Source organism: Notamacropus eugenii, chromosome 2 (genome assembly GCF_028372415.1).
Source record: "Notamacropus eugenii isolate mMacEug1 chromosome 2, mMacEug1.pri_v2, whole genome shotgun sequence".
Classification (NCBI taxonomy): Eukaryota; Metazoa; Chordata; class Mammalia; order Diprotodontia; family Macropodidae; genus Notamacropus; species Notamacropus eugenii.
Genome location: NC_092873.1, coordinates 375,687,284 through 375,714,486, shown reverse-complemented (window position 1 = coordinate 375,714,486; position 27,203 = coordinate 375,687,284). Strand labels below are relative to the sequence as shown.

Sequence of the window (27,203 nt, the reverse complement as noted above, 5' to 3'; positions counted from 1 at the left end):
GAGGGGGTAGCAGGCAGGAGGAAGTAGAGAAAAAACAGAAAAGACATAAGATAGGAAATGTTTAGAAGGGAACACTAAAAAAAAAAGAAAGAAAAAGAAAACCCCCACCATTTTACATTACTGTCACACTAAGTAACATGATAGATAGGGTGTATTTGAGCTCTGTAGAGGGACATCCCACTCAAGCTGTAATTTCTGACCTAGCATGAATTTACAAGGAAGGGAAAAGAATTCTGGAATTTCTTAGCTTTCCTTGAATACCTCTCCCCAACACCTTGATAGAGTGCGTCAATAAATCCTTAACAAGCCCTATAGGACAGAGCAATCTAACTGATCAATTGACTTTTCCAAATCCTCCACTGTTACCTACAACTTGGCAGTACCTAAACCTTCATTTCTCCTGGCAGTACTATTTCCTGAAAGAGAAAAATGTACTTTTTACCTTTACATGGACAAAGTAAATACACAAAATGTGAGGGCTGTGATATTCCAGTATATTTAAAGGCGAAAGCTTAAACTTTATAGCAAAGGGAGCTTATTAGGAAGGAAATCAGAATGCATTCAAAGGCTATTTCTCTTTTAGGAAATAATAACTTAAAAATAACGTTCCTTTTTCATATTGTAAGCCATAAATAAATAAGATTTTAGGTAGTGAAATTCTCCTTAGGAAAAGAAACCAAATACCTTAAATTCCCACAGGTAACACACAATAAAAATTCAACTTTTCAGTGAGACTGGAGAAATAATACCCATATCACAGTTAAAAAATAAAGGCATTTGCTTATTAAGTCACAAAAATACTGGAATCAAATGGGGTCAAGATAAAATTTCCCATACATTAAATGAGCATTGCATTCACCTCATAACTTACTATTTATGAAAATTTAGGTGAGCATGGTGGCGTACCACTGTAATCCCTGCTACTGGGAAGGTTAAAGGTGGTGGACTTTTGGAGCTCAGGAGTTTTGAGCTGTAGTAGGACTAAAGCCTATAGGGTGTAGATGTTGGTACTGAGTCTGGAACCAGAGTGAAGAGCCCTCAGGCTGCTTTAGGAGAGGCAAACCTGCTTAAGTCAGAAATAAAGTTAATCAGAATTTCCAGGCAGGTCAGCAGCAATGGATCAGGCCAGTGAGTGGCTGCTGTACTTATGGCAAAATAAACAATCTCCAAAAAAAAAAAAAAAAAAAGGTCTACAGACTTTAAAAAATCCCTTCTAAAGCATTCTTGCTATATTCGTTTCAAAGCTACACACCAGCAAGGAATTTGTATGGCTAGAAGTACCCTCCCTTTTTATAGCACCCAGAATAAAGTTGGAGGCCTTTTGCTAGATTTCAAACCATGCCATGGTATATAAGATGCAAGAACTTCTCCTGAGATCCTCAAAGCCATTTTAATATGCTTGACACTTTGTAAATACAAAGACTAATACAACTTATCAGCTACTCCTTAAAAATGCTCTTGCAAAAAATAGTATTTTCATCATGTTATCTCTAGTTAATGAGTTGAACTGAGATTCAGAAAAATAAAATGAATCATGTGGATCAGGAATAGTTTTATATAACAATTCATTCTTTTTTGCTTTAAGTTCCCTACTCTGCAGAAGAATCTGATCATGTTTAAGGTAAAAATTATGTTAAATTTTTTTAAAAATTAAAAAATAAAAAAAACTGCTGCTTGATATTTATGAAGGTACAAAATGACAGCTGAAGGATACCCTTGGCGTGTACTTTTAAAACTGCATTTCTGGTCTTTAAAGGGCTTTCTTTATATAACTGATGTTTCACTTACACAGTATTTTTGGAAAGGGGAAACAGGACCAATATAAGGGGAAACAGACCAATATAAGAACCTCACAGACTGAATGACCATAAGTAAAACAGACACATGTAAAATCTTAATGCACTTTTAAGAGAAAAAGCCTTTAAGAAGCACTATTTCTTGGTTAAATGTACAACTATAGACTGAAAGCATCTGTGACTGTTAATCCTTTAAAAAAACCCCAATAAAACAAAGGAAACCCCAATCAAAAAAACATGAAGAAATCCTTCTAGTTCTATATCCAGTTTTGATCACCATACTCTAAAAAGAATATCAAGAAAATAAAGTGGAACCAGTTCATAAGGATGGAAAGTATGCCTCATCAGAAAAAACTAAAGAAGTTGGAATTGTTTAGTTTCATTCTCTTCTAATTTTTTTTAATGGCATAACCTTTAATAGTCAGATTATGTACACACCTTGAGTTTATTGTGATATATGATCTAATATGGTGATCTAAACCTAATTTCTGTTAAGACTTCTTTCCAGTTTTCCCAGCAGTTCTTGTCAAATATGGGAGCCTTTCCTAGGTAATTTAAGCTTTCATGCTTATCATTCACTGGATTAAGTCCAATTATCTTTTATTCTTCTTTGTCTAGTCCATTTGATCTATTTTTCTATTTTTTAACGCGTACCAAACATTTTTTGATTAGGGCTTTATTGAAGGTACTATTCCCCCTCCATTCCTTCTTTTTTCTTGTTTCCCTTGATACTTAAGATTTTTTTGTTCTTTCAAAGAAATTATTATTTTGTCTGGCTCTATAAAAAACATCTCCTTGGTATAACATTGAAGCTATAAATTAACTTTGGTTGTATCGTCACTACTATATCGATACAACTCAGCCTATCAGCATTAACTAAATATCTCAAGATATCTCCATTACCTTTTATTTCTTAAAGAAGCATTTTGTAACTGTATTGATATAAATATTGAGTGTGCTTTGGTAGACTGACTACCTAGTATGTTGCGCATTTTGTGGTTATTTTGGTTGAGATTACCCTATTATTTTCTTCTGGATTTTGTTATTGCTATAGAGAAATAGATTGATTTTTGCTGCTCTATTTTGTATTCTACTACTTTACTCAACTGTTGTTTCAGTTAGTTTCTTTGCTGATCCCTTAAAGTTTTTCTAGTAAACGGATGTATCAACAACAAATAGGGATAATTTTGTCCCTCCTTTGCTGCTTTACAAGAATTTCCTTCTCATTTTATTTCTATTCTTGGAATTTCTCATCAAATAGAAAGCATTTCTGCTTTTAATCTCTCTTTATTTAGAAAGCTCCCAGTGTTTTTCCATTATATATAGTGTTAACTTTTGCAAAAGTACCTTTTAATTATATTTTTTTAAGTCCCTAGGATACCTATGTTTTGCAGGAGTTTTTTAAAGCTTAAATGAGTGTTATACTTTGTCAAAGGGTTCCTCCCCATTTACTGATATTATCAGGTACCACCTTACAGTGGCTAGGGTAGAATTCCTTTTTTAAAAACTTTTCCATTTTTATTTACTTATTTTTTAAAGCACAGATTTTTTTATTCTTTTTTCCCCTAGTTACAAATTCTCTTCCCTCTACCATTCCTTCCATCCCTAATGAGAAGGTAAGAAAAATAAAGCTTATTACAAATATACATATATATATATACATACATACATACATATATATGTGTGTGTGTGTATGAGAAATTTCAGCATTAGCTAGGTTTTCCCTCCAAACCTCCAACTCCACCAGAAAAAAAAAAACAACATGCTTCAATTTGTATTCAAGCCTTTCAAGTTCTCTGATGGAGGTGAATAGTATGTTTTATCATGAGTCCTTTGGAATTGTGGGTTTTTGTGTTGATTAGTTCTTAAGATTTTTAAAGTTGATTATTTTTATATTGCTTTTATTGTATAGAGTGTTCTCCTGGTTCTGCTCTCTTCACTTTGCATCAGTTCATACAGGTCTTAGGGAATGACTTCTTAACAAAACAAGGAATAAGGTCATTAAAAATGATGTAAAATAGATAATTTCAAGAAACTGAAATGCTTTTGTACAAACAAAATTAAAGCAACTAGAGTAAAAAGGAAAGTGATCAAATGAGAAAATATTTGTACCAATATTGCTAATAATTAGTGTATCAATAATTTCTAATTATGATATTCAAAATATATAGACAACTAATAGAAATATAAAAAACCAAAAGCCATTTCCCAAGAAATTAGAAATCAAAAGATAGGAATAATTCTCAAAAGAAATGTAATACTAACGGCCACGTGAAAGAATATTCAAAATCACCAATAAGACAAATGAAAATCAAAACAACAATTAGGTTCACTTCACAAACTTTAAATTAGCAAAGATGACAAAAGATGGAAAAAGATGGGAAAAGTCAGTGTCTGAGGAGCGAGGTAAAGAGGGTCAACTAAAGCACTGTTAACTAAAATTGGTCTATCTATTCTGGAAAACAATTTGGAATTATGCTAAGAAAGTGACTAGTATATCCATAGCCTATGACCTGAAAATTCCACTTCTAGGCCTATCTTCCAAAGACATCAATAATTTTAAAAAAAGGCCCATGCATAAAAAATATTTACAGCAGTACTTTTTATAGTAGCAAAGAAGCAGAAACAAAGTAGATAACTGTCAATGGGGAAATGGATAAACAAGTTGTAGTATGTGAATATAAATGGATTTTACTATATTGTAAGAAATGGTCAATACAAAGAAACACAGGAAGGTCCTAACTGATGCAAAGTGAGATGATAAGTAGAGACCAGAAAATAATATGCACAATGACTACAATGGTGTAAATGGAAAGAACAGCAACAAAAAACTGAAACTGAATGCTACAAAATTATGACCATATTTGGCGCTGAAGAAGAAATAGGAGACTTCCTTTTCTTCTTTGCAGAGATTGGTAATTCTAAGTGTGGAACACTGCATACAATATCAGACTTTTTCAGTGTTGGGTAACTAGTTCTACAGAACAGGTTTTTTTTTTGTTATCCTTTGTCATAAATGGTGCCTCTCTAAGAAAAAGAGAGGGAGACAACTTAGAAATGTATATAATATAAAAAAAAAAGATAAATAAAAAGCTTATTTTTAAAAACTGCAATGACCAAGTTTGGCCACAAAGAAGAGATGAGAAGCACTTTTCTCCCTTCTTTGAAGAATCATGAACACCTTCAAATAGATGTGGAACACTCCAGATGAGAATGGCCTCTTCTGATGTTTCAATTAATTTTGCAGAATTTTTTTTCACCTTTTTTCTTTATATTCTAAGTGATGGTTCTCTGGAATGAGGAGAAATTTTACTGGGAAATAAAGTGCTATGAAATCCAAAAGTATCAATATTTTAAAGAACTATTTAGTTTATTAAAGCGAAAGCTAAAGAGTAACTTAATATATTTAAGCAAAAGAAGAGTTTTCATGAAAGAAAACCAAGCAGTCGTTCATGTCAACAAAAATTCAAATAAAAGCAAAGAAGTTAAAATGAAAAAGGGAAATTTCAGCCAGACATACTGAACAGGGTGACAAAAGACTGGAATGAATTATCCAAATGAAGCCATAGATCCTTTATCCCTGAAGATGTCAGAAAACAAAACCAAACAAAAAATAAGAAACAAAAACAAAACAAAAAACCCCCTGTCCCTAATGACTAAAGTATTTGCCTGCTTGCAGACAAGGAGATGGATAAGATGATCACTCAAGGTCACTTCGTACTTATTGAGAACATAAATGTGTTTCATAGAAACAGCACTGTATTAAAATCTACTACAATTATAATGTTACACTGCACCTAAATCTCTTTTGTCCCTCCCCATTCCTACACCCCCTCATCATCATCATTATTCTTCAAAGAACCTCAACTAATAAATACAATTTAATTTAACCAATATTTATTGAGTGCTTTAGACATTATGACATGGTAGAGAGCCAGCCTCCAAACAAGGAAGACCTAGATTTCAATGCCAACACTCTACTGGCTGTGTGACCGCAGGCAAGTCACAGAACCTCTCAGTGATCTAGACAACTCTAGAAGACTTTAAGTTGCAGAAAAAGTGCCAATCTGTAAAGGTAGAAGGAAACTTCTACATCCAGAGTTCAATATACCAATAAAATCACAAGTCCAATCCCTATACAAAGAAAAGAGAATAACAATTCCTATATTCACAATGGCCGTCTATAGCCTCTTCTGAATGGGCTCCTATGATTAAATCCTCTTAATTCCCTGAGGACACCAGAAATATTATCTATACCCTTATCTGAGTAAGTATAACATGTTGCAAAGTGTAGGTCACAACTTAAAAGTTACTGACTATATGAACAGCTTCTCTAACCACTACAAATGAGAGGGTGGGTGGAAGTAGGTGTCAAATTTATTGTTTTGCCTCCCCCCACCATAGACCACTTGCCCACCAAAGACAGCATCTGGTAAATCTCAGTCCATATTCCAAAGAGAGTACTCCAATACTATGTCTAGGTCATAAAATAATCCCCAAGGAAGTTAAGCTAAGGTCAAGTGCAGTTCAAAAATAACAAACACACCTTTGGAGGACTGGCCAACACACATACATACAATCATAACAAAATAATTATGTAATAAATGCTTCTTCTCACACAGGCTTCCTCTAAGATTCAATAGCAATGCTACACCAAACATGCTTCGCCCCCTCCCCCTTTCTGTCCTATAATTCTGGTTTTAAAATTAATGGAAGAGATGTATGAGCCAATTAAACCAAGTCCCACACAAGCTTTGTAAGGATCAGGGAAAAAAATATTTCCCCATGTCTTACAAAAAAATACTTTATAACTGAGAATTTTTAGGTGGACTTTATAGATAAACACGTACATGCTTAGAGGGCTGCACTTTATAGATGGATACAGTTTGTCTACCAAACACTAGGCATTATCAAATACTGTCTGAATCCTGCTTCCCATGAGCAGCCTGATCTCAAGCTTTGATCCATTGTAGATGATCTCCCACATATCAAGATGGAAGCTACCATCAGTCCTCAGACAGAGGTTTCAGAGAGAAATAGTAGTACAATCTAAACAAACATGCTAGAGTGACATTCTTCAAAAGCAATCACTAAATAGGAACGGTATATGTAAATGCCTTGAATCTAACAACTGTCACTTATTTCTAGTAAACCTTTTGGCTCCTAGATCATAGGATAATTTAAACAGAGAGACTGCTGGGACCATGATTTAATAAAGTTGTCTTTCACATGCTATTCACACTAATATTAAAAAAGAAAAATCTCAGCAAATTCAGTGATAAGAACAATTATGTGACTTGCACAATTGGCTAAGTTGGAGGAACCAATATAAGTTAAAACATACCACTTCTATGAACCTTCTTCAGAGGTCCCTCCCCACCTCTTTCACCTTAAACAAATAATTAATCTTCCACAGTTCCATTGTGATTCTCTCACTTAGATCATTTTGTTCCTATTTTGGAATTGTAAATCCCTGAGGAGTTTCAATGAGTTGGGAAAGAATTGTTATTTACCAAGAAAAAAAAAGGCAGGATTAACAGCCATCGCCCCTCCAACTGGGAAACTTGCATCTTGTACTTTTACCATGTAAATAATGCACGGTTCCTGCGGGAACATGCCAAACACCAGGATTCTTAATTAATGGAGCTCTTTAATGTGCAAATCAGGAACAAATTGCAAGTTCTGACTTGCATTGATTATGAAAACATTAATTGAATGAGCAAGACCTTAGGAAAAAGCAGAATCTTAGAATATGGAACAGGCGGGGAGATAATTGCCCTGGAATCCAAAGCTTTTTCAGACTTCTGACCAATATCTACAAGGAAAACCTAAACCTGAGTGTTTTTTTGTATAAATGTAGTCAGAATTCAACATGCGCACACACAGTAATTACAAAGTTACCACTGCTTTTTTAAAAGCATCAATCTACTTCCTCAAATTCTAAATCTTCTCCACTAAGCATAGAATAAAAGGTCTCCAACTCCAAAGCTCTGAAAGTCTCCTCTTCAAGTGGTTTTTAAGGAGAAAAAAATGCTCATGTGCATATATATCCATTTCATGTAGGCATGTGTACACCTACACACACACACATGTACAAAGGTACAAACAAAGCAATGCTGTCTCTTTAAAAAGAAATTCATCCTATATAAATTATAGCCATAAACTTTTCCTGCAGTGCAGCCTAATTAATTCTTGTTCTATACACAAAGGGAAATGCTGGGTGACAAATGGGTGTGAAGCCAGAAAGCTGCCAGGTCTGCAAAACATTTTCTACTTCAATTTATAAGCAATTTTGCAGTAAATCATCAAGCAGAACCTGGAATCTCAGGAATCTCTGAGTGTCCAAACCACATTATATCACTTATCAAAAAGAGAGGGAAAAGGAGTTTAAAGACATCTCATTTTTCAGTACTAACCCACATCAAAATCCGGAAGCTGTGTGTAATCTATTATTCTCTTCTGGGGAAGGTTTTAAAGCTAAAGAGATATTTTTTTGAGCAGAAATGCCCCGGTGGGTTAATACAGCCCATTCCTCAATCCCTAGAAATACTGTATCATTTGTCCATTACCATGAGAGAGACTCGCCCCCCTCCAAGAATTATCCAGGAATCTACCTTTCCTAAAAATGTTCCTGTTAAAGAAATGAAGGGTGCAGAAGCAAGTGGAGCACTGTGGGAAAACAGGTGGGGAGAACTCTAAGTAAGTTAAGAAGGAAATGGGTCTATATACATAATAGGAAGAAGAAAAGTCTGCTAGACTAGAGGGATTTCAGTTCCATAAAGTATTAATTCATCTCCTCGCTAAAATGTAAACTCTTTATAAAAAGGGGTTGTTGCGTTCATTGTATTTGTGTCCCCAGGGCCTAGCAAAGTGCCTGGTACATAGTAAGCACATAAATGCTTGTGGACTGTTTCTTACAAAATAAGAGCCCTCAAAAATAAAAAGAAACTAGTTAACATACCAAGAGAAGAAACTGTCAAATCTATAGAGAGAAACACTGTCCAGGCCAATCAATGAGGATACCCAGTATCACCAGGATGGCCTTCTCCATATAACTGAAAGGATCCAACAGTTAACAAAGAGCTAATTCACTAGGACGTAATGTGACAAATGGCAACCTGTCTCCAATAAAGTAAGTATAAGGAAGCAGCTACGGAATGTCACGGTTAAATCACTGGTCTTGGAATCAGGAACACCTACCTGAGTTCAAATCTAACTTTAGAATACTTATTAGCTGTTTTGATCCCGGGCAAGTCACTTAATAATTTTCTGTTTCCTTGTCTCTAAATGGGGTAATAATAGCACTTACCTCCCAGGATGGTTGTGAGGATCATCAAATGAGACCACATTTGTAAATACTTTACCAAACACTTTACTTATACAGCAAAGTACTATATAAGTCTATCAACCAACTTCAAGTTCAACTAACTTCTAGGAGAACTATCATCAGGCTAATGAGGCAATTACTTTAAATCAGGAGTGGTCAACCTGAGGACCAAGACCTGGTATTTTAAAACATATTCTAATAACTGTATTTCAATATAAATGGCTTCCTTTGAATTTCAAATTTTTGAATGCCTTAATAAACATGATTCTGAGAAGGCCTCTAAAGGCTTCACCAAACTGCCAAAGAGATCCATGGGTCCAAATCAGAACACTTAACTTAGATGGAAACAGACTTTCTTTTCCATGGACAAAGAGTTCACCAACAGAGTCAAGCTTCTTGGACAAGGGCCAGCTTCTTGTAGTTGGTTGTTCTCCAGTCATGTCTGACTCCTTGTAACCCTGTGGACCAACTGTCTATGGGGTTTTCTTGGCAAAAATACTAAAGTGAGTTGCCATTTTCTTTTCCAGTTTTATGCAGGTAAGGGTTAAGTGACTTGCCCAGGGTCACACAGCTAGTAAAATGTCTGAGGTCACAATCTTTCTGATTTCAGGCCTAGTGCTCTATCTACTGAGCCACCTAGCTGCTCCCCTGTAATTATCTGATGGCAAATACCTGTGGCACAGCTTCATTGTACTGGACTTTAATAGTCAGTGTTATTGAGGATAAGAAATGAACACCACTGTTAAGCTGTTAATTCATCTTTGAGGGCTCTTTATCTGGAGGATGCACTTAAATGGTACCCCTAACTCACAAGTAAGAAATTAAATATTAGTTCTTCACAATATATATCCCACCATCCATTCCTTGGGGTAGGGGGTTGAGGGAAGATGGGACACACACTTTTCCAAGACAGGGCCCAGGTGAATGAAAAGTTGGTGCTGTAAGAAAAGATTAAAGGAATAAAAGATGTTTAGTTAAGAAAAGGGAAAACTGGCGACCTTACAAGTGACTTGATTATTATCTGAGTATATTAAGTTTTCACAGGGAGAATGTTGAGCAATTGTTGGCAATGTCAATGGAAGGCCAAACAAGAGCAAACAGTTTACAATTTTAGTAAGATGTAAGGAAGAATTTTTTGACTGGCAGGTTGACACAATATTGGCATGAAAGGACTGGAGGATGAGATACCTTTTCTGAATAAAATGACTGAATAAGGAAAGGAGATAGACCAAGTTATTAACAGTGAAATTTATTTTCAAATTCTTTTTCAACTAAAAAAAATAATTCACTTCTCCTGTATTTATATTACATTATACTCTGTGTTCTTGGATATATTTTGCTTATGGGAAATATCAAAATGTCAACCATTGTTTCTATTAAAGGTCTTTAATGATATTGCATTTTAGACCTATAATGAAACATGGTGCTCACTGCAGTTTGTAATGCATATCATTAAATACGTTAATAACATGCATTTCACTAAAAGGTCATCTTATTATGGCTGGAGTTTGACTTTTTTTAATCACTTCATTTAAAGCTGTGGAGCTAATTTTGAATAAAGACAGTGAGATGTACCTGTTACAGAAATGTCATCTCTCTCTCTTCCAGGTCTCCTTCCCACTTAGGTCACATACGCTAGGGCTTCTTCCAGTAACTTTTTTTCTTTCCCAAAAGAAAATAAGCTATTCATTTATAACTTTGTGCTATCCATAAATAAATACAAAATTCTTTCACCAATACATTACTAGATTTTTGACAAAGTTGTATTTGACGTACAAATCTATATACAGAAAGGGATTTATATGGGGGTGGGGTGGGGAGGAAAGAGTAGGGACAACTATTTCCAAAAGTAAAATTTGTTGAATACTTCCCTATTAAGTCTAGCTACTAAGCCAAGGTCTGACAGCAAGTTTCCTTCAAATTATTTTACGAGATTTTTTGTTTTGGGCTCATGACTGTGACTTCAGAATCAAAATCAAAGCTGTAGAAAGCAGTTTCAAGTGACAGAGAGATAATCTGCCATTCTGCCATTTATAATCTCAGAGAATTACCAGAGGCACTGAAACATAAAATGACATCCAAGGTCACACAGAAAGTAGATATCAGAGACAGAACTTGAATCCAGGTCACCCAAATTCTATGTCTTCACTATGCAAAGTTGCCTTTCTCAGAAGTCATAATGGCCAACAAATCTTCCCTTTTAGTTCCCACAGAATCCAGCTTTCTAGATACATAAAAAAGTAGACCTAGAATATCAGGAGAACAGAACCAGAGGGGCACAAGCAAGGTAGACAATTTGACCTTTACTTCTGGTTCTTCCATTTACTATACAGTTGTGATTTTAGGCAAGTTATTTAACCTCTTTGGGTCTCAGTCTCCTCATCTGTAAAATGAAAATGTTAGACTAGATGATTCCCCCCCTCCAAAAAATCTACTTAAATATCTGGATGATGAATGTGGCCACTGGAGATCTATTCCCAACCTGGGTGCTAGAGATGTCTGAGATACATGGTATCTATTTAGACAAGGAGGTCTATTCCTAAATCTAACAATATACCCTTGCACACAAAGGCACCTGAAAAATTCTTGCTGAATCTTTTCACCCTCTTCCACTATGACAGATCAGTGAAATGCTGTTCTTCAAAGACCTATGATGAAACATTATAATAACAAAAATTATTTTGGACAAGTCTCTGAAACTCTCTAGCTCTCGTTCCTATCTGCAAAATGAAAGGGCTGGAACAGATGACTCTTAGAGTCTCTTCCAGCTCTAATATTATATAACTTTAGGCTTAGTTCACAGGATTACAGGATCACAGCTGGAAGAGACCTTAGAAGTGATCTAGATCAACTGGAGGCTGCAACAAAAAATGACCTTAGGATAGCAAAGTTAAGTGAGTTAATAATGTTATAAAATAGCCAAGATGAAAATGCTATCTAGTAGCTGAACTCTAATTCAACCACTATATAAGACCCTGTTCAGTCATTATGTAAATATCCATTTTAAGACAGCTATAAAAAATTAGAGAGGGTACAGTGAAAACAAAAGTGAACAAAAAAACCAGAAAACAGGACATACCGGAAAAAAATAAAGGACAGAGTTATTTAATCTACAACAGTGTTTCCCCACTGTTACCCAGGACCACAAGGCATCTCTGGCATTTTTTTGAAAGTTTCATTAAATATTCCAACTATATCCAACCGTATATTCCTCGAGGCCCTACTCCAAAAACACACTAATAGTCAAGGCACAAGAGAGAATGAAAAATTCCAGAAAGGCTACCAATCTTCACAACATTTGAAAACCCCTAGTACAACAGTTAGCAGGAAAAGTGAAGGCAAAGTAATAACTGCCTTCCTGCTATCTGAGGAGTTACTGGAAGGATGACACTAAGCAAATGTTTTCTATTTTCACATAGGAAATAAGACTTCAATTACGGTAAGAGATACAACATAAAGATTACATGCTAGAAGTAATTTCTGATTAAGTATTTTCCAAGAAGGAGGTTAACAGACCTCCCTCTCTCAAAATCTTTAGAAATGATGTTGTAAAAGCTTTTGATTCAATGCCTTAAATTATTAATCTGTGCTAGTCTATTGCTGGCTCAAGAATATAAAAGAAAAGCAAAACCATGCTCTATAAATAGGGTCCTGCACAGGTTTCCCTGAGAGCTAGCCCATCCTGTATAGACCCAAGCCCCAAGTTAGACGTTCATTGTCTTACCTTAAGTTAGGAGGAGAGGAGGCAGTTTATTTGAAAGGTGAAATGAAATAATGTAATTCTTTAAAAAGTTGGGAAGTCTAGTGATTGGGGTTGTCCTCCTCTAACTACTGGTTTTTAGAGAAGTTTAAACCTTTCTTTGGGGAGCCCTAGACCCTAAGATGGCAAGTAACAAATTTATGCTTGCTGAGATAATCATATCATCTCTGAATCCTTTTCTGGGAGCCCAAGATTTTATAATCCCAAGTCTTACAAGTCTGACAATAATAAATAGAAGACATTTGCCTTTAGTGAGTAAAGTGTAATTCTACCTCAAGTAGATAACCAACTGGATTAAATGACTTCCTGAGGTCCTTTTTCAGCTCTAAGACTCCAGGATTCTACATAAATTTCCTTTCCCTTTAGGTACTCTACAATACAGCCATCTGCCTTACATGACACTTTAGGTGCTTTTCAATTGGCTGTTCCCCAGGCCTTGAATGCTGTCCCTCCCTTCTCATTCCCAACTCTTAGAATTTCTGACTTCAAGACTCAGCCCATCACCTTCTACGGGTGGTCCTGCCCAGTTCCCTCAGCTTGTGCCATCCTCTCTCAGGTGACCCTGTATTATCTATTCTGTACGTAACAGTGCAGTGTTGGGAGGAAGAAAGAGCACTAATTTGGGGGTGACAGGACCTGAGTGTGAATCCTCCAGATTCTACAGCTTACTGCCTGTAGGACCTTAGGCAAAACCCTTCACACACACCTACCACCTCAGTTTCCTCTCTTGTCCAATGAGGTTGGACTACATAACTTCAAGGAGACTTGAATTGTTATTCCCACCATTAAAAAATGAGCTCCTCAAGGGTACTGACTGCTTCACTTTTGTCTTTGTATTCCAATTAGTACAGGGTACAATTGGTACACACACAGCTATAAAATTTCCTATTCACTGACCAGAATAAACAGACACCATGGTGATCAGAGGATTTGGTGCTCCCAATTAATATTTGCAACTCACCCACCCTACTCCCTACTTTAACCCTCTGTACTAGAGACCAGGTATACACAGTACAAATCTATCTCAGCCAGTCTTTCAGTACTGGAAATCTTCCAACTGTTTTTATACCTTCCCTTCAAACTACATACCTACAGTAAAGGACAATTTAAGAAATATTACCTTGTGATGCGCTTTGATCCTTAAACCAAGGTAAACACTCTTACTAAATGAAGCAAGCCACCTCGTAAGTAAACCTTATTCTCTTAAATTTATTGTACAGAACTCTTGGTTCTGGGCACAAATATGTTCATTCCATAAGTATTTCAGTATATAAGCGTCCTTACTGTTTTTCAGGGCACTGGCAAACTCTGACCCGCCCTTGTCCTTGAAAATTGGAAACACATCAGGTTGGGGAAGCTGGTTGGTTGTCAGCAGAGCTTTCTGCAGCTTGATCCTCCCTTCCAAGAGTTGGTCCCACAGTGCTAAGAATCAGGAAAACAGAAAGCCATCACTTAGTTATGATACCTTTTCCTAGAAGAGTAATAATCCTAGGCCCCTTACCTCCATAGTCCCATCACAGTTATTTGCCAAGTTTCACAAATTAGAAGAAAAACAGTGTTTTGAAAACAAATATGCATTACACATGAGCAACAACTCATTCATCTGTGATTCCAACACCCAAGAGAAAAGAAAAAGATTTTCACATCTGAAGCTGAAATCTAGTTGCCTCAGGTATTAGGGCAGAGCCAACTGTGCTACTCAATATGGAGATGACAGACTTAACATAAAGGAATGGGGCCCTAGGCCTCCAGGTAAGTGGGGCATGTCACATAGTAATTGGAAGGGCACAGGAGGGAGATAGCAAACAAAAGAAAGTAGATCAAATGTGGAGACAGAGAAATTGGCAATCAGCAAAACTCAGGTACCAACCTATTTGGTTCTTCACAGCTCTCCCTTTCTCCACTTCCTCTGACACTTTGTCTGCTGAGAAGGTCCTCACTGTTTCATCATCATCTTTGTCTTCAGGCACAGCCTCCTCAATTTCCTCACCATCTTCCTCTTCCATGCTGTTTTCTTCTTCTTCTTCTTCTTCCTCCTCCTCACCGCTGCCAACCTCATCCATTTCCTTAGTAAAATTTTCCAAGTCACTGATGCTCTGAAAATTGAAGCCTGAAGAATGAGTGTCCCTCTTCTCTCTCTGGCCTTTGTTTTCCAGACTGCTCCCCTCATCATCACTGGATTCCAGCTCCTCGGCAGAACTCCTTTGTTCCTCATCAGACTCCACTAGCCCTGTGCTCTCTGGCTCTTCATCAGATGCTTCTCCATCTAATAATGAGGAAGGAAAGAAGGAAAACAAAATGAATATTAACTGAAGAAAAATATCAACCACTGCTTCACAAACTTATTCAAAGTCATCATCTAAAGCTAATAGTTTTTTCCTTTACTTTCACCTTCTAAGGAACAGGAATAGACGGAAAACTTAAAGACAAAGCCTAGACACCAACCTAGTCTTTGTATCTTAGGAATGGTTTTTCTTTCTCCCTCTGTCAGAACAAGGGTATGTAAGTATTACATACGACCTATAGACAGAGTATGAATATAACTTCCCTTTACTGGGGACTCTGGGCATAGCTGTACATTCATTCCATGAGTATTTATTGCATATCCACTAAATACAAAGCACTGTAGAAGACAAAAAGATGGACAAAATATAGTCTCTGCCTTTGAGGAATTTGCAATTTAGTAAGGGAAAAAGGGAAAGTACACAAATACTTAAAATACAAAGCAGCAAGGCACCCTGTGACAGATATGAAGCAAAATATATCAACCAAATCAAATCACAACCATCATCAACAACAGCAACCTGATCATCATCTCCCTTCATATTCCTGATAGAGACACCCTAGGATTTTGAACGCAAGAACCTTGGGAACAGTAGTGCTTCCCAAACCACCAGACCAGACTCTAGCCCAGCCCCATAAAACTGAGCCATAACTGAGTGTAGAAATCCCTCAGGAGAAGGGGCTTACCTTCCTCATCACCTCCATCACATCAATCAGAAGACTGCCGTCAACAATCAAATAGGCACAGGAGTCCTGGGAGTAGCAGTACCACTAGACCACAGGTCCTGTTGCCAGCTCACCCCTCACAACCATCCTGTGGGAAGGTAATTCCTAAGGAGAAGAGGCTAGTTATCACCACCAACTGCCATCCAAACCTGCCTCACTGAAGCATCAGGGCACCCTGAGGGAAAGATAGGAGGCAGCATGGGCCAGTTAAGTCAAACCATTACCACCACTACCACACCTGGACTATCATCTCCTCTTAGACTTTGATGGAGAAAGCCCGGAGTGCTGACCCCAAAAGCCTTAGGAATAGTAGTGTTTCCAGCCCAATGTCCTTAGTCATCATCCTGAGAAGTGACCAATCCCTGTGGAGAGGCAGCCTGGCAACTGCTTCAGCAAGCATTATAGCCATACCTACTAAAAATCCAGAAAGTTCTTGTCACCAAAGCCACTGGCTCTGTTGAATAGTTCAATATCAGAAACTGACAAGATTTCACCAGTGGAAAAGACAGAAAAGAAAACCAATAGGATTAAATCTGCTTTGCTGCAGCATTCCAGTGACCATGAAAGACCTCTCCCTGACTCAAGGCTGAAACCTTTTATGTCATCTTCCCCATCAGAAGGGGAGTTCCTTGAGAGCAAGGACTGTGTGACTTTTTCTATTTGTATCCTCAGGACTTAGCACAGTGCTTTGAATACATATAGAATATATTAGATCTACTCTTCATTCATTCATCCATTCATTCATTCAAGAGATACAAAACACTTGGCAGACTCAGTGGAAAAAAAGTTAACATCAAGCTGGGGGAATATCTAGGAAGATTTCATCGAAAACAAAGCATGTCTGCTAAGCCTTCCCTTCAGGTAAGATTATAACAGTTTGGTACTGTGGAAGCAAAGCAACTCTTCGTCTTCATCATCCTGCTTTTCCACCTACCTTGATTTTTATTTTTCTGCAAATTTTTTATTTTAAACTTAAATACAAAATAAGTAAAGAAAAAAATTGCCATGTACATGGCAGACCACAAGAGAGGATTTAATATAAAATAATAAATTGCCATTGGAAAAAAACCTATAAATGCTACACATTGTTTTCAAAGCTGTCAAGCTTTGCTTCCTTGTTGGTTTTCTTTTGTTCTCTGCTGTGCACTTTTTATTTTATTTTTTCCCTTCCTGCCACACCCCCCCCCCCAGCCCAAAGAAGGCTACAATTAAGCATGGATATACATACGCATGCATATCTATAAATATATGCATGTATACACATATACACTCATACACATATATGATAAGACCATATGATGCTTATTTCTTCCTATTATCTGTTTCTCTGAAGGTAGATAGCATCTTTCTTCATAAGTCCAAATCTTTCCATGTTTTCTAAATCAACTAGCTCATCATTTCCCATACCACAGCAATATTACAACCCAATCACATCCTATCTGAGAGACTGTCTATGAAAGTTTCCCCTCACAATTTTTTGTATTCTTTCTATTCTTGGCTATGTAGATTTTATTTATACTAGAAAATTTTAATTTAAAATAATCAAAATTATCTTTTTTACACTTCATACTTTAAGGTCCAATACTGCTGAATCTAATCTTGTTCCATAGTTTTCCCCTGATTTCTGTGAAGTTCCTGACCTTTTGTTCTTCCAAATGAACTTTGTTATTTTTTCTAACTCAGTAAAATTTTTTTTAGTAATTTAATTGGGATGACATTAAATAGATTAGTAAAATTGTCATTTAAAAAATTAGATTGGCTTTACCTACCCATGAACAATAACTATTGCTTCAATTATTTAGATCTGAGTTTTTTTTGTATAAAGCATTTTATGTTTATGTGCACATAGTTCTTGTGTTTATTTTGGCACGCATATGCTTCAGTATTTTATACTGTCTAGGTATTTTAAATGGTCTAAAACAATACTGAATAATATTGCTGACATACAGTGTAATTTCTTTATTTTTCACTTTTGATTAAATCTATTTTAACTTCAACTTTGCCTGAGATCATGATTACTATTTCTGCCTTTTTTTTACATGCTAAATTCTAAATTTACATACCAAATTTATTTTATCTTTGTGTTTATCTCTCATTTTTATAATGTTTCCTGAAAGCAACATATTGTTGGATTCAAATTTTTAATCTACTATCCATTTCTGCTTTATAGGTAAATTCATCCCATTCATACTCTAAAAGCTACAATTACTTGTGTATTTTCCTCCTTCCTATTCCTCCTCACTATCCTTCTCACCATATTTGCCCTATCCCTCCTCATTACTTTGCTTTACTTCTACCAGCTACCCTGCCCTACTATTCCTTAATCTATCCACCCTTCTCAGTCCCTCCCTGAACCTCTCCCCTACCCTATCCCCTTGGCGTCTTATTTCTTTTTGCGCACACACTCACACACACACACTTCCTCTTTAACCTATTCCCAATAAGAGTAAGGTTCCAGCACTACTTACCCTAATCCCTACTAGATTCTGTATCAATTTTTCCTTTTATGTATCATTTGAATGAGATAATTACTCCTTTTTGTCTCTCCCTACAGTTTTTTTTAGAACCACCCTATCATACTCAGCTCAGCCCAATCCTTTCTTTCAAACTACCCAAATAATGATGACAATCATAAGAGTACCAATAACATTTTCTCATATACAAAGTAAACAATTTGACCTTGTTGAGTCCCTTATAATTGGTCTTTAATGTTTACCTTATATTTTTCCTGGATGTTATGTATCAAATTTTCCCTGAAGTTCTGGGGTTTTTGTAATAGAAACCTAAAAGTCTTTGAGTTCATTAAATGTCCAATTTTTTTCATTCAGGATTACACTTAACTTGGCTGGGTAAGTTACCTTTGGTCACAGACCTACAGTCCAACACAGTAGCTGCTAGGACTTGTGTAATCCTTATTGTAGCTCCCTGATACTTAAATTGTTTTTTTCTTGTTCCTTCCAATATTTTCTCCTTAACCTGGGAGCTTTGAAACTTAGCCACGACATTCCTGTAAGTTTTCGTCCTGGGACCTCTTTCAAGTGGTGATTGGTGAATTTTTTTTCTATTTCTGCTTTGCCTTATTCTAGAACTTCAGGACGATTTTCCTTGATAATTTCTTGTAATATAATAATATAATGTAATGTAATAATATAAAGATTCTTTATTTAACTGCAATTTTCAGGTAGCCCAACTATTCTTATATTATTTCTTCTTGATATGTTCTCTAGGTAGGTTGTTTTTCTGATGAGATGTTTCACTCTCTTCTATTTTTTCACTCTTTTGATTTTGTTTTATGATTTCTTGGTGACTTAGAATGTCACTAGTTTCCCCTTGCCCGATTCTAGTTTTCAAGGAATTTTCTTCAAGTTTTTGATTCTCTATTTCCAGTTGGTTGACTTTCTTTCCATAATTTTCTTGGATTGCTCTTATTATTTTTTCTAACTTTTCCTCAGTCTTTATTCTTTGATTTTTAAAGTGCTTTTTAAGCTCTTCTAAGAATGTTTTTTGTGCTTGGGACCATTTGACATTTCTCATTGAAAAAGGGGTAGCTTTTTTTTAGCTCTACTATCTTCCTCTAAATATGAATCCAGATTTTCTCTATCCCCATAGTAATGATCTATGGTTGAGTTCTTTCTCCTTTTCTTACTCATTTACTCATTTATTTGCTGTTTTATTTTACTGTTAGCAGCTATTAGCATAGCATAATCAAGTTGTAGTGCGGAAGTACCGGGAATGAAGATCCCAAGCCTCAGGTCGTTCTTACTGTTATTTTCTGAGGTCTGCCTGGGGAACCAACGTTGGGCTCTCCTCTCCACTCCTAAGCCACAGCTAAGGCCCCTAGCCACACTATTCCAAAAATGATCTTGCTCCCTGCAGTCCCCCTCCAGTGGCTGCAAAACTACAGCTGTCCTCTCTGCCCCACAACTGAAAACAGAGATTCTGCTCTCCTGCAAGTGCCCATAGCCAACAGGGTCTCTGCCCCTCTCGATTGCACTCACCAGGTGTATGCTAGCTCCTTCTCCCTGAAACAACAGTTCAGGATACATCTGGTTAGCATCTGTGCTTGGCATCCCTAAACAGTGGAAGATCCTTCAATCTCCTACTCAGCTATCAGATGTCGCACACCACCCCTCTCCTCCCCAGGAGTCTGCACTTCACTCACGTCAAACCTCGGGCCCCTGAAGGTCAGGTCTTTCATGGGGTCTTCTCAAACTGTCCTATGAGGATATCTGCTTTACCTCATGTTTATTTCTGCTGCTCTGAGGCGATGTTCTATCTTTCTTTTGTGAAGGAAATTTGGGGAGCCAGAAAGTTTTCTGACCTACTCCGCCATCTTCCCAGAATCCTCTCGTCCACCTACCTTGAGTTAACATGGGGCTGTCCATTTAAAATGGGAAAAGCATGGACAAAAAGTAAGGAGGTAAAAAAGAGACAGGCATACCCAGGGAATGACAAATGGTAGAGTTTGTCTGGAACACAGGCAGGTAGAGGGGAAAAACATAAGATAGCTTGTATGGATGTACTGGAGCCAGAGCATGAAGAGCACTGAATACGAATCCAGGTAAAGATAAAGAAACTTGAACTTACTTAAGAATGCAATAAGGAACCATTAAAACTCCAACTGAGAATGATATAATCAGGGCTACACTTTAGGAAAACTTGGCTGATAGGGTTGCCTGAAGTGGGGGAGAGACTAAAGACTGATGTAATGGTCCTGATGAGAGGTAATCATTCATTTATTCATTGAGTATTTCATATATTCAACATGCACAAATTCCTGGCACATGACTCACTGTAATCCAGTCAAACTCGCCACCTTATTGTTCCTCAAACAGAACACTCTTGTCTTGATGCTTTTGTGCCGGCTCTGTCCCATACTTAGAACTCACGTCCATCTCACCTCTGCCTCATAAGCTTCCCTCTCTTCTTTCAAGATGCAGCTCAGGAAACTCTGCATGAGACCTTTCCTGATCCACCCAACAGCTTGCACTTAATTACTTTATATTTATCAGCATTTTTCCATATATATTTATTCTCTATATAATTACATGTGTCTTTGTTGTCTTCCGTTAGAAGGGAAGTTCCAATGTTTCACTCACTGGATGAGTATTACTAATGCCAAACACAGTGCCTGCTTGGCAGATAGTAGGCAATTAATAAGTACAGGTTCAACAAAATGCCCAAGTCTATGGAAAATAAGATGGTTGAATTTTATTGCCTGATTGGAAAACTGCACAGAAACACAAAGCAGATAGTAGGGACCCAACTATGTAACTGATTAACATTTGAATAAGCACTAAGCCAGGACTACCAGACAACCTCAGGAGGTCTTTACTTCACTCTCAGTACATTTGGGCACAATATGCAAATCAAAAACACACAGGAAATCAATAGTCCCTTCTGGGAATGGAATAAGACACAGAGAGCAGTGACCTAGGAGTCAAATGATTGAAGTTTCTAGTCCAGGTTGTGCCACTAACTTGCTGTGTGACCTTAGGTAAGTCAGTGCCTCTCTCCAAACATTTGGTGGAAAATTAAGGAATTGGTCTAGATGATTTCTAAAGTCTCTTTCAACTCTAAAATTCTATGACTCTGTAGCAAGGTATATATTTTTAAAGCAATACCAATTCTTCTGTCACACGGATCAGGAAGCCACCTTTTCTCATCCCTTATGTCTTATTACTGATCCTTAGATCTATTTATAGCTGAAGAATAAGAAACCGAGTAATCAGTGATCTTAGAGCTAAAATAAGGGGAAAATTCAGCTATTATAGCCCTAACATTGTATAAGTTCTTTGTCAAGGACTATCATCCACAATAGGACAGTCAAATGCTTTGCCCTGTCTTACTGAAAACATCCAAATAGGGATACTCTTTGACCATCACCTTCAACTTCTTCCATTTGACTTGCTACTCCTCTGAAAAACTCAGTGCTTTTACTTATTCTCATGATCCACTTTTGGGGAGAAAGAAAGCATGGATTACTTTCATTTTTACCAGTATAAAGCTAAGTCAGCTAGTATGAAACAATGAGGGAGCTTGGAAACAAACTAAGGAGTCAATATCCCAAGTAAGAACTAAACTTAGCAGAACATAATGTTTCTCCAGCATCCCATCTGCATTTTCTCATCTCTACTCAACTATAAGTCTGAACAGGGAGAAACAGCAGCATAATTTCTTTCCAGGATTCAGAATCTTATTCCCTTCCAGCTCTAAAACCATACAATATCTTCTAAGACCCTGGGGAACCACAGCACAAAGCTCTTCTATAGTACTAAAACTAATTTCTAACTAGTTTTATTGCCTCAATCCATCCTACACACCACAGCAATGATAACCTTTCCAAATTAATACTTCTCATACCTAGACACAACAACCTATCATTCCAACCATCCCACAATACTTCCCTTCACATGATATGATGCAAGCAAGCTTAATTCATATTTTCAAAACATATACAATTATTTTCCTGCCTCTGGGTGCTTGCTCACACTATTCCATCTGCCTAGGATGCCCTCCTACCACTTCTGTCCAGTGAAATATTACTAATCAGTCTTGGGAAAGCTCAAGTCAAGCTCAAATGCCATCGCCCTCCCCTAAGGCAGAAGTGATCTCTCCTTTCTTTGAATTCTCACAGCATTTTGTTTGTAACATTCTTATACAACTATCCCACTCTACTTGGTATCTGTTTGTCTATGTATCTCATTTACCTTGCTGGGCTGCAGTTTACTTGATAGCAGGATCCATATAACTCATTTGGATTTATATCTTCCTTTAATGGCTTATTTATATGGTAGTTTGTTGTTGAATTGGCAATTCTCAAAGGTTTCACCCCCAAAGAAACAGGAGAGAGGGAGAGAAAGAGTAAGACATATATAATATCTATCTCACCAGATGCTTCTGATAGAGGTTGTTCCCACAAGTCTTCTTTCAAAGCCTTTCGAGAAGTAGTCTTGCCTGAATATCGTTTGTCCGTATCTACGATGGAAGCAAAGGCCCTTTTCCTAATGCTTCCCACACGAGTGAGGTCACTGTCTTCATCTTCACCCTCGTCAAATCTGTCAATAACTCGGGCAGCAGTGGCTGAAAGAAAAAAAAAGAGGAGGGGGAGGAGAAAGAGTCATTAAAAAGGTCCCCCATAAGAGGGCAGCTATTTACATCCTCCCTCTCACCCCCACTCCACCAACTCCAAGAAGTCACCCAATATCTGACTATGCTAAAGTGGAGCCAAACAGCACAACAGATTGCAACCAAACTGCATAACCCCCACTTATTTTCTCAGGAGCCATCTGTATATAACCAAATACACTGGGGGTGTGGGGGGGTGGGGAAGGAGAGAAAACCTAAGCAACAAATCAGGCCCTTCATATGCATGCCATATTATACAGTAAAATCAAACAATCATAAGCTTCTCCAAGGCCATTGGGCCTAGCCCCCTCACTTTACATATGGGGAAACTGAGGCTCAGAAAGCCTAACTGACTTGGCGCAGGTCCCAGAGGCAGGCCTCGGACCGGGTCCTCTGAACTCCACAGCCACTGCGTGCTCTTATTTGCATGGTCTCTCACCACAACCTAAGTTCCTTGAGGGCAGGCACTGGCTTAGCCTTTTGGTGCATCTCCAGCGTCTGGACCGGAGCCTGGTACGTAGCAGGAGCTTAACAAACGCTTTAGGCTGCCTGGTTTGCCCAAGGTCTCAGCGCCTACTATGTGCCGGGCACTGGCGAGAGGCTAACGATATAAATAAAGGCAAAGGGCAGTGTTTGCTCCCCAGGAGCAGGTGTCCGTATTCGAACCCAGTTCCTGTGGTTCCAACCCAGCACGCAAGCTGCCCCCTCACGACGCCCAGTCCCCAGACACCCGTGCCCAGGCCCCGAAGCAGTGCGGCTGGGGGCGTACAGCACACGCAGGACCGCAGGATGAAGCTGGGCTAGGGCCCAAGAGCCGCCCCCACCCCTCCCCCTGGAGCGCGGCCCCTACCCCTCCCCCTGGAGCGCGGCACCCAGAGCGGGGAGGAGCGCCCCCCACCCCGCACGTGGTCCCCGGGCCTGCAGAGCCTTCTCACTCACCCTCCTCGGGATCCGCCTCCGGGTCCGCCTCGCTCGGCCGCGGGTCCAACAGCTGCTCCAGCTGCCGTGACAGGGGCTGCGGGGCTGCCATGATCTCGCGACCCCAGCCTGCCCAGTCCTCGCGCGCTCTGCCGCCGCCTCCCCCGGAGCGGCTCCGCCAAACGCCGCACCGACTCACGCTCGCGGATCGCGGATCCTGCACCGGCAACTTCCGGGAGGCGCGCGGCCCGAGGGGGCGGGGCAGATGGGTAAGGGCGGGGCCAGCCGTTGCGTCACGGTAAACGGAAGGAGGGGCGGGGAGAAAAGGCGAGAGGGAAATTCAACGGAGACCAAGTATGCGCTTGCGTGCGAAAATACGTGCGTGCGTGGGGGGGCAGAAGTTGGGGGTGTGCGCGTAGCTGCGCCGTCCTCCTGCTAGGCTGCGAGGCTGGGTCTGTGAGTCTTTCGGTCGGTTCTCGCTGTTCTAGCCGTCCGTGACGGCTGGTGCGGGGAGAAGGGAGCCCCTGACGAATGATAAAGGGGGAGGCGGTCACCAGGAAAGAGAAAGGAGGAGAAGCCGGCGCCGCCGGAGCAGGGATGTCCGGCGGAGTGCGGCAGGCGTGTGGCGGGCGCGGGGGGCCAGCCTTGGACGAGCCTGAGCGGGGCATGGGCCGCCGGGGCACGTTTGCCAGGCTCTCCCTCTCCAGTCTCACACGGCTCTTTGTTGTTCCTCAACCAAGAAACTCCACCTACCCACGCGGAGATTTTCACTGCCTGAAGTGCTTTCCATCCTCATCTCTTCCTCTTGTCGTGTCTGATTTTCTTCAAATCCCAGCTGAAACCTCGCTTTCTGCAAGAAGTCTTTCCTGATTCTTCCTTAATTCTAGTGACTGCCCCTCTATGGATCGCTTGCTGTATGTCACCTCTATAGCTCACTTGTCCACAGTTGTTGCCCTGTTTTGTCTACCTTCGTTAGATTGTGAGCTCCTTGGGAACAGGGACTATTTTTTGCCTTTCTTTGTATCCCCAGGACTTGGCTAGGTGCCTGGCACATAATAGGCACTTATTGCTTATTTACTCTTAGCACACTGAATTTATTCTAGGCACAGAGTTCATCCCAGATTCTTCCATCCAAGGATGAAGTCAACTTCAGCCTTAGACATCCTGAAACAAATGTGTGGAGGCATTTCTCACATATAACTAAACCTACATAAGAATAATTAACATTTAGGTAGCACTTTTACAAAGCACTATACCAACGATACTCACTCATGGTGAGCCAATCCACCACAGAGAGATAAGTGCTACTATGACCCAAATTTTACAGTTGAAGCAAGTGAGGCTGGGAGCAGTTAAGTGACTTGCCCAGAGTCACAACTACTACGTGTGTGAGGCAAAAGTCAGATACAGGCCTTCCTGACTCCCCAGTCCAGCACTCTCTCCATTGCATTACCTTTCTGTGTACATATTCATACCCCTACATACACAAACTCATGAAGATAAACAAGTACGTAGCGAACAAAGAAAAAATAACTCTTCCCTAGGACAGATAAATGAATATGCACTAAGAACAACGGTTAAGTCCAACACACCTTTAAGTTCCCCTTTTCTTGGATCCACTAAGGGCCAAGGCCTTAGATAATCAACAAGCATTTGTTAACTGCAGCGTACCAGACACTGGGGTAAGTGCTGGAAATACAAACACAAGCAGAAAGATAGTCCATCCTTCAAGGAGCTTAGTTTATATTGATGGAGGAAGACAACACATAAAGGGGAAATAGAATGTGTGTGGGAGAAATGCTAGTACCCTGCTTGGGGGCATAATAAATGTCCAGAGGCAAGAGTGCAGTCTGGAGAGGACTGAAAGCATGGCTGACCTGGGCATCCCCAGAATGGAGGAGGTCTCCAGGACCTTCCTCCTCCATTGGAAGGAACTGGCTGATCGATGAATAAGGCCGAAGGGGTCGAAGGTACGTCCAATGTGAGGAGACCAAAAATATAGAATGAACTTCCAAGGTGAAGATTTTTTTTTTTAACAGCATGGCAGAAAAAACCCAGAGAATAAGAAATATAGTCTTAGTTTCTATGACCGTGGGACAGCAGAAAGTCTTCAGAAGTAAATTCTGCTTGGGTCACTCACAAAGACACAAAATCTTTGAAACAAGAAGAAATAAAAGGAAAAAAAAACCCTTTTCAGTTCCTGGCTTACAATATGACCAAGAAAAGGAGGAACAAGAGATGCTCCATGAAGGGTTGCAGCCACGTGCAGCCCACCTGCTGCACCATCTGCCCCCACTGTGTGCCCAAGGACAAGGCCATCAAGAAATTCATGATCTGAAATATAGAGGAAGCTGAGGCCATTAGGGATGTATCTGAGGCCAGCATTTTTGACTCCTATGTGCTGCCCAAACTGTATGGGAAACTGCATTACTGTGTGAGCTGCAGGATCCACAGCAAGGTAGTGAGGAATTGATCCCTTGAGGCATGAAAGGAGGTGCTGCCTCCAGACACCCTTCCCCCCCCAAAGCCCATATAAAGAGCTATCTTCCCATCAACATTCATGAACAGATGAGAGAAAAATGAAATGGTTGTTCTACCTGAAAGAAAGAAGGAAAGAAAAGGAAAGGAAGGAAGAAAGAACAGAATAGAAAAAAGCAGCATGAAAAGTAGAAGACCTGACCTGGGTACAAAGCCCACCAGGCTTACTACCTATGTAATGTTGGATAAATCATTTAATTTCTCTGAGCCTCAGTTTCCTTCTGTTTAAAATAAGAGTTGGACTAGATGACCTGTAAGCTCCCTTCCAGCTCTACATCTCTGATCCTGAGATCAGATCCTAGACCTGAATGTAATCAGACTTTATTAGAGGTCTACAGAAAGAGACAGGTGTCCAGCAGGTTCCTAGTATCCTGGATCTTGGGTGCCTATTGAGCCTGCTTTGTCCCAGAGCTTAACTGTGGGATGCATCATGTATCTTTACTGGAACCTCAGGCATATTTAATGAGATCACAGGTTCTGCAAATCCTCCATTCCACTCTTCATGGAGCCCTACTCATAATCAGAATCTTTCTTCAACCTAAACAACTCTCAAAGCTGAGGTTTAAGTTCCTGAAAACTGGACAGGCAAAGGAAGAAGGATTAGTCTTCCTAGAACTGACCTACCTGGAATATTTGGAAAGTTGAATGGAAGCTGCTGGACACATAAGTCTCAATCAAAGCCTGGAGAATGATTCAGGAATTCAGAGGCAGTTTTCCCTCCATCCCT

General features: G+C 39.1%; 1 protein-coding gene across 5 annotated transcripts in view; it reads right to left on the bottom strand.

Annotated features, from left to right (window-relative positions):
• AATF (apoptosis antagonizing transcription factor) overlaps window positions 1-24,195 on the bottom strand; it is a 110,554-nt gene extending 86,359 nt beyond the window's left edge. For all 5 annotated transcript variants that reach the window (XM_072646956.1, XM_072646955.1, XM_072646954.1 and 2 more), the window contains exons 1-4: window positions 23,960-24,195; window positions 22,784-22,975; window positions 14,754-15,149; window positions 14,168-14,305 (exon numbers count right to left, since the gene is read on the bottom strand). In XM_072646956.1, the coding sequence (XP_072503057.1) occupies window positions 14,168-14,305; window positions 14,754-15,149; window positions 22,784-22,975; window positions 23,960-24,050 (817 nt within the window). In that variant the 5' untranslated portion in view covers window positions 24,051-24,195. The remainder of the gene's footprint in view (window positions 1-14,167; window positions 14,306-14,753; window positions 15,150-22,783; window positions 22,976-23,959) is intronic.
• Between the last annotated feature and the right edge of the window lie 3,008 nt (window positions 24,196-27,203).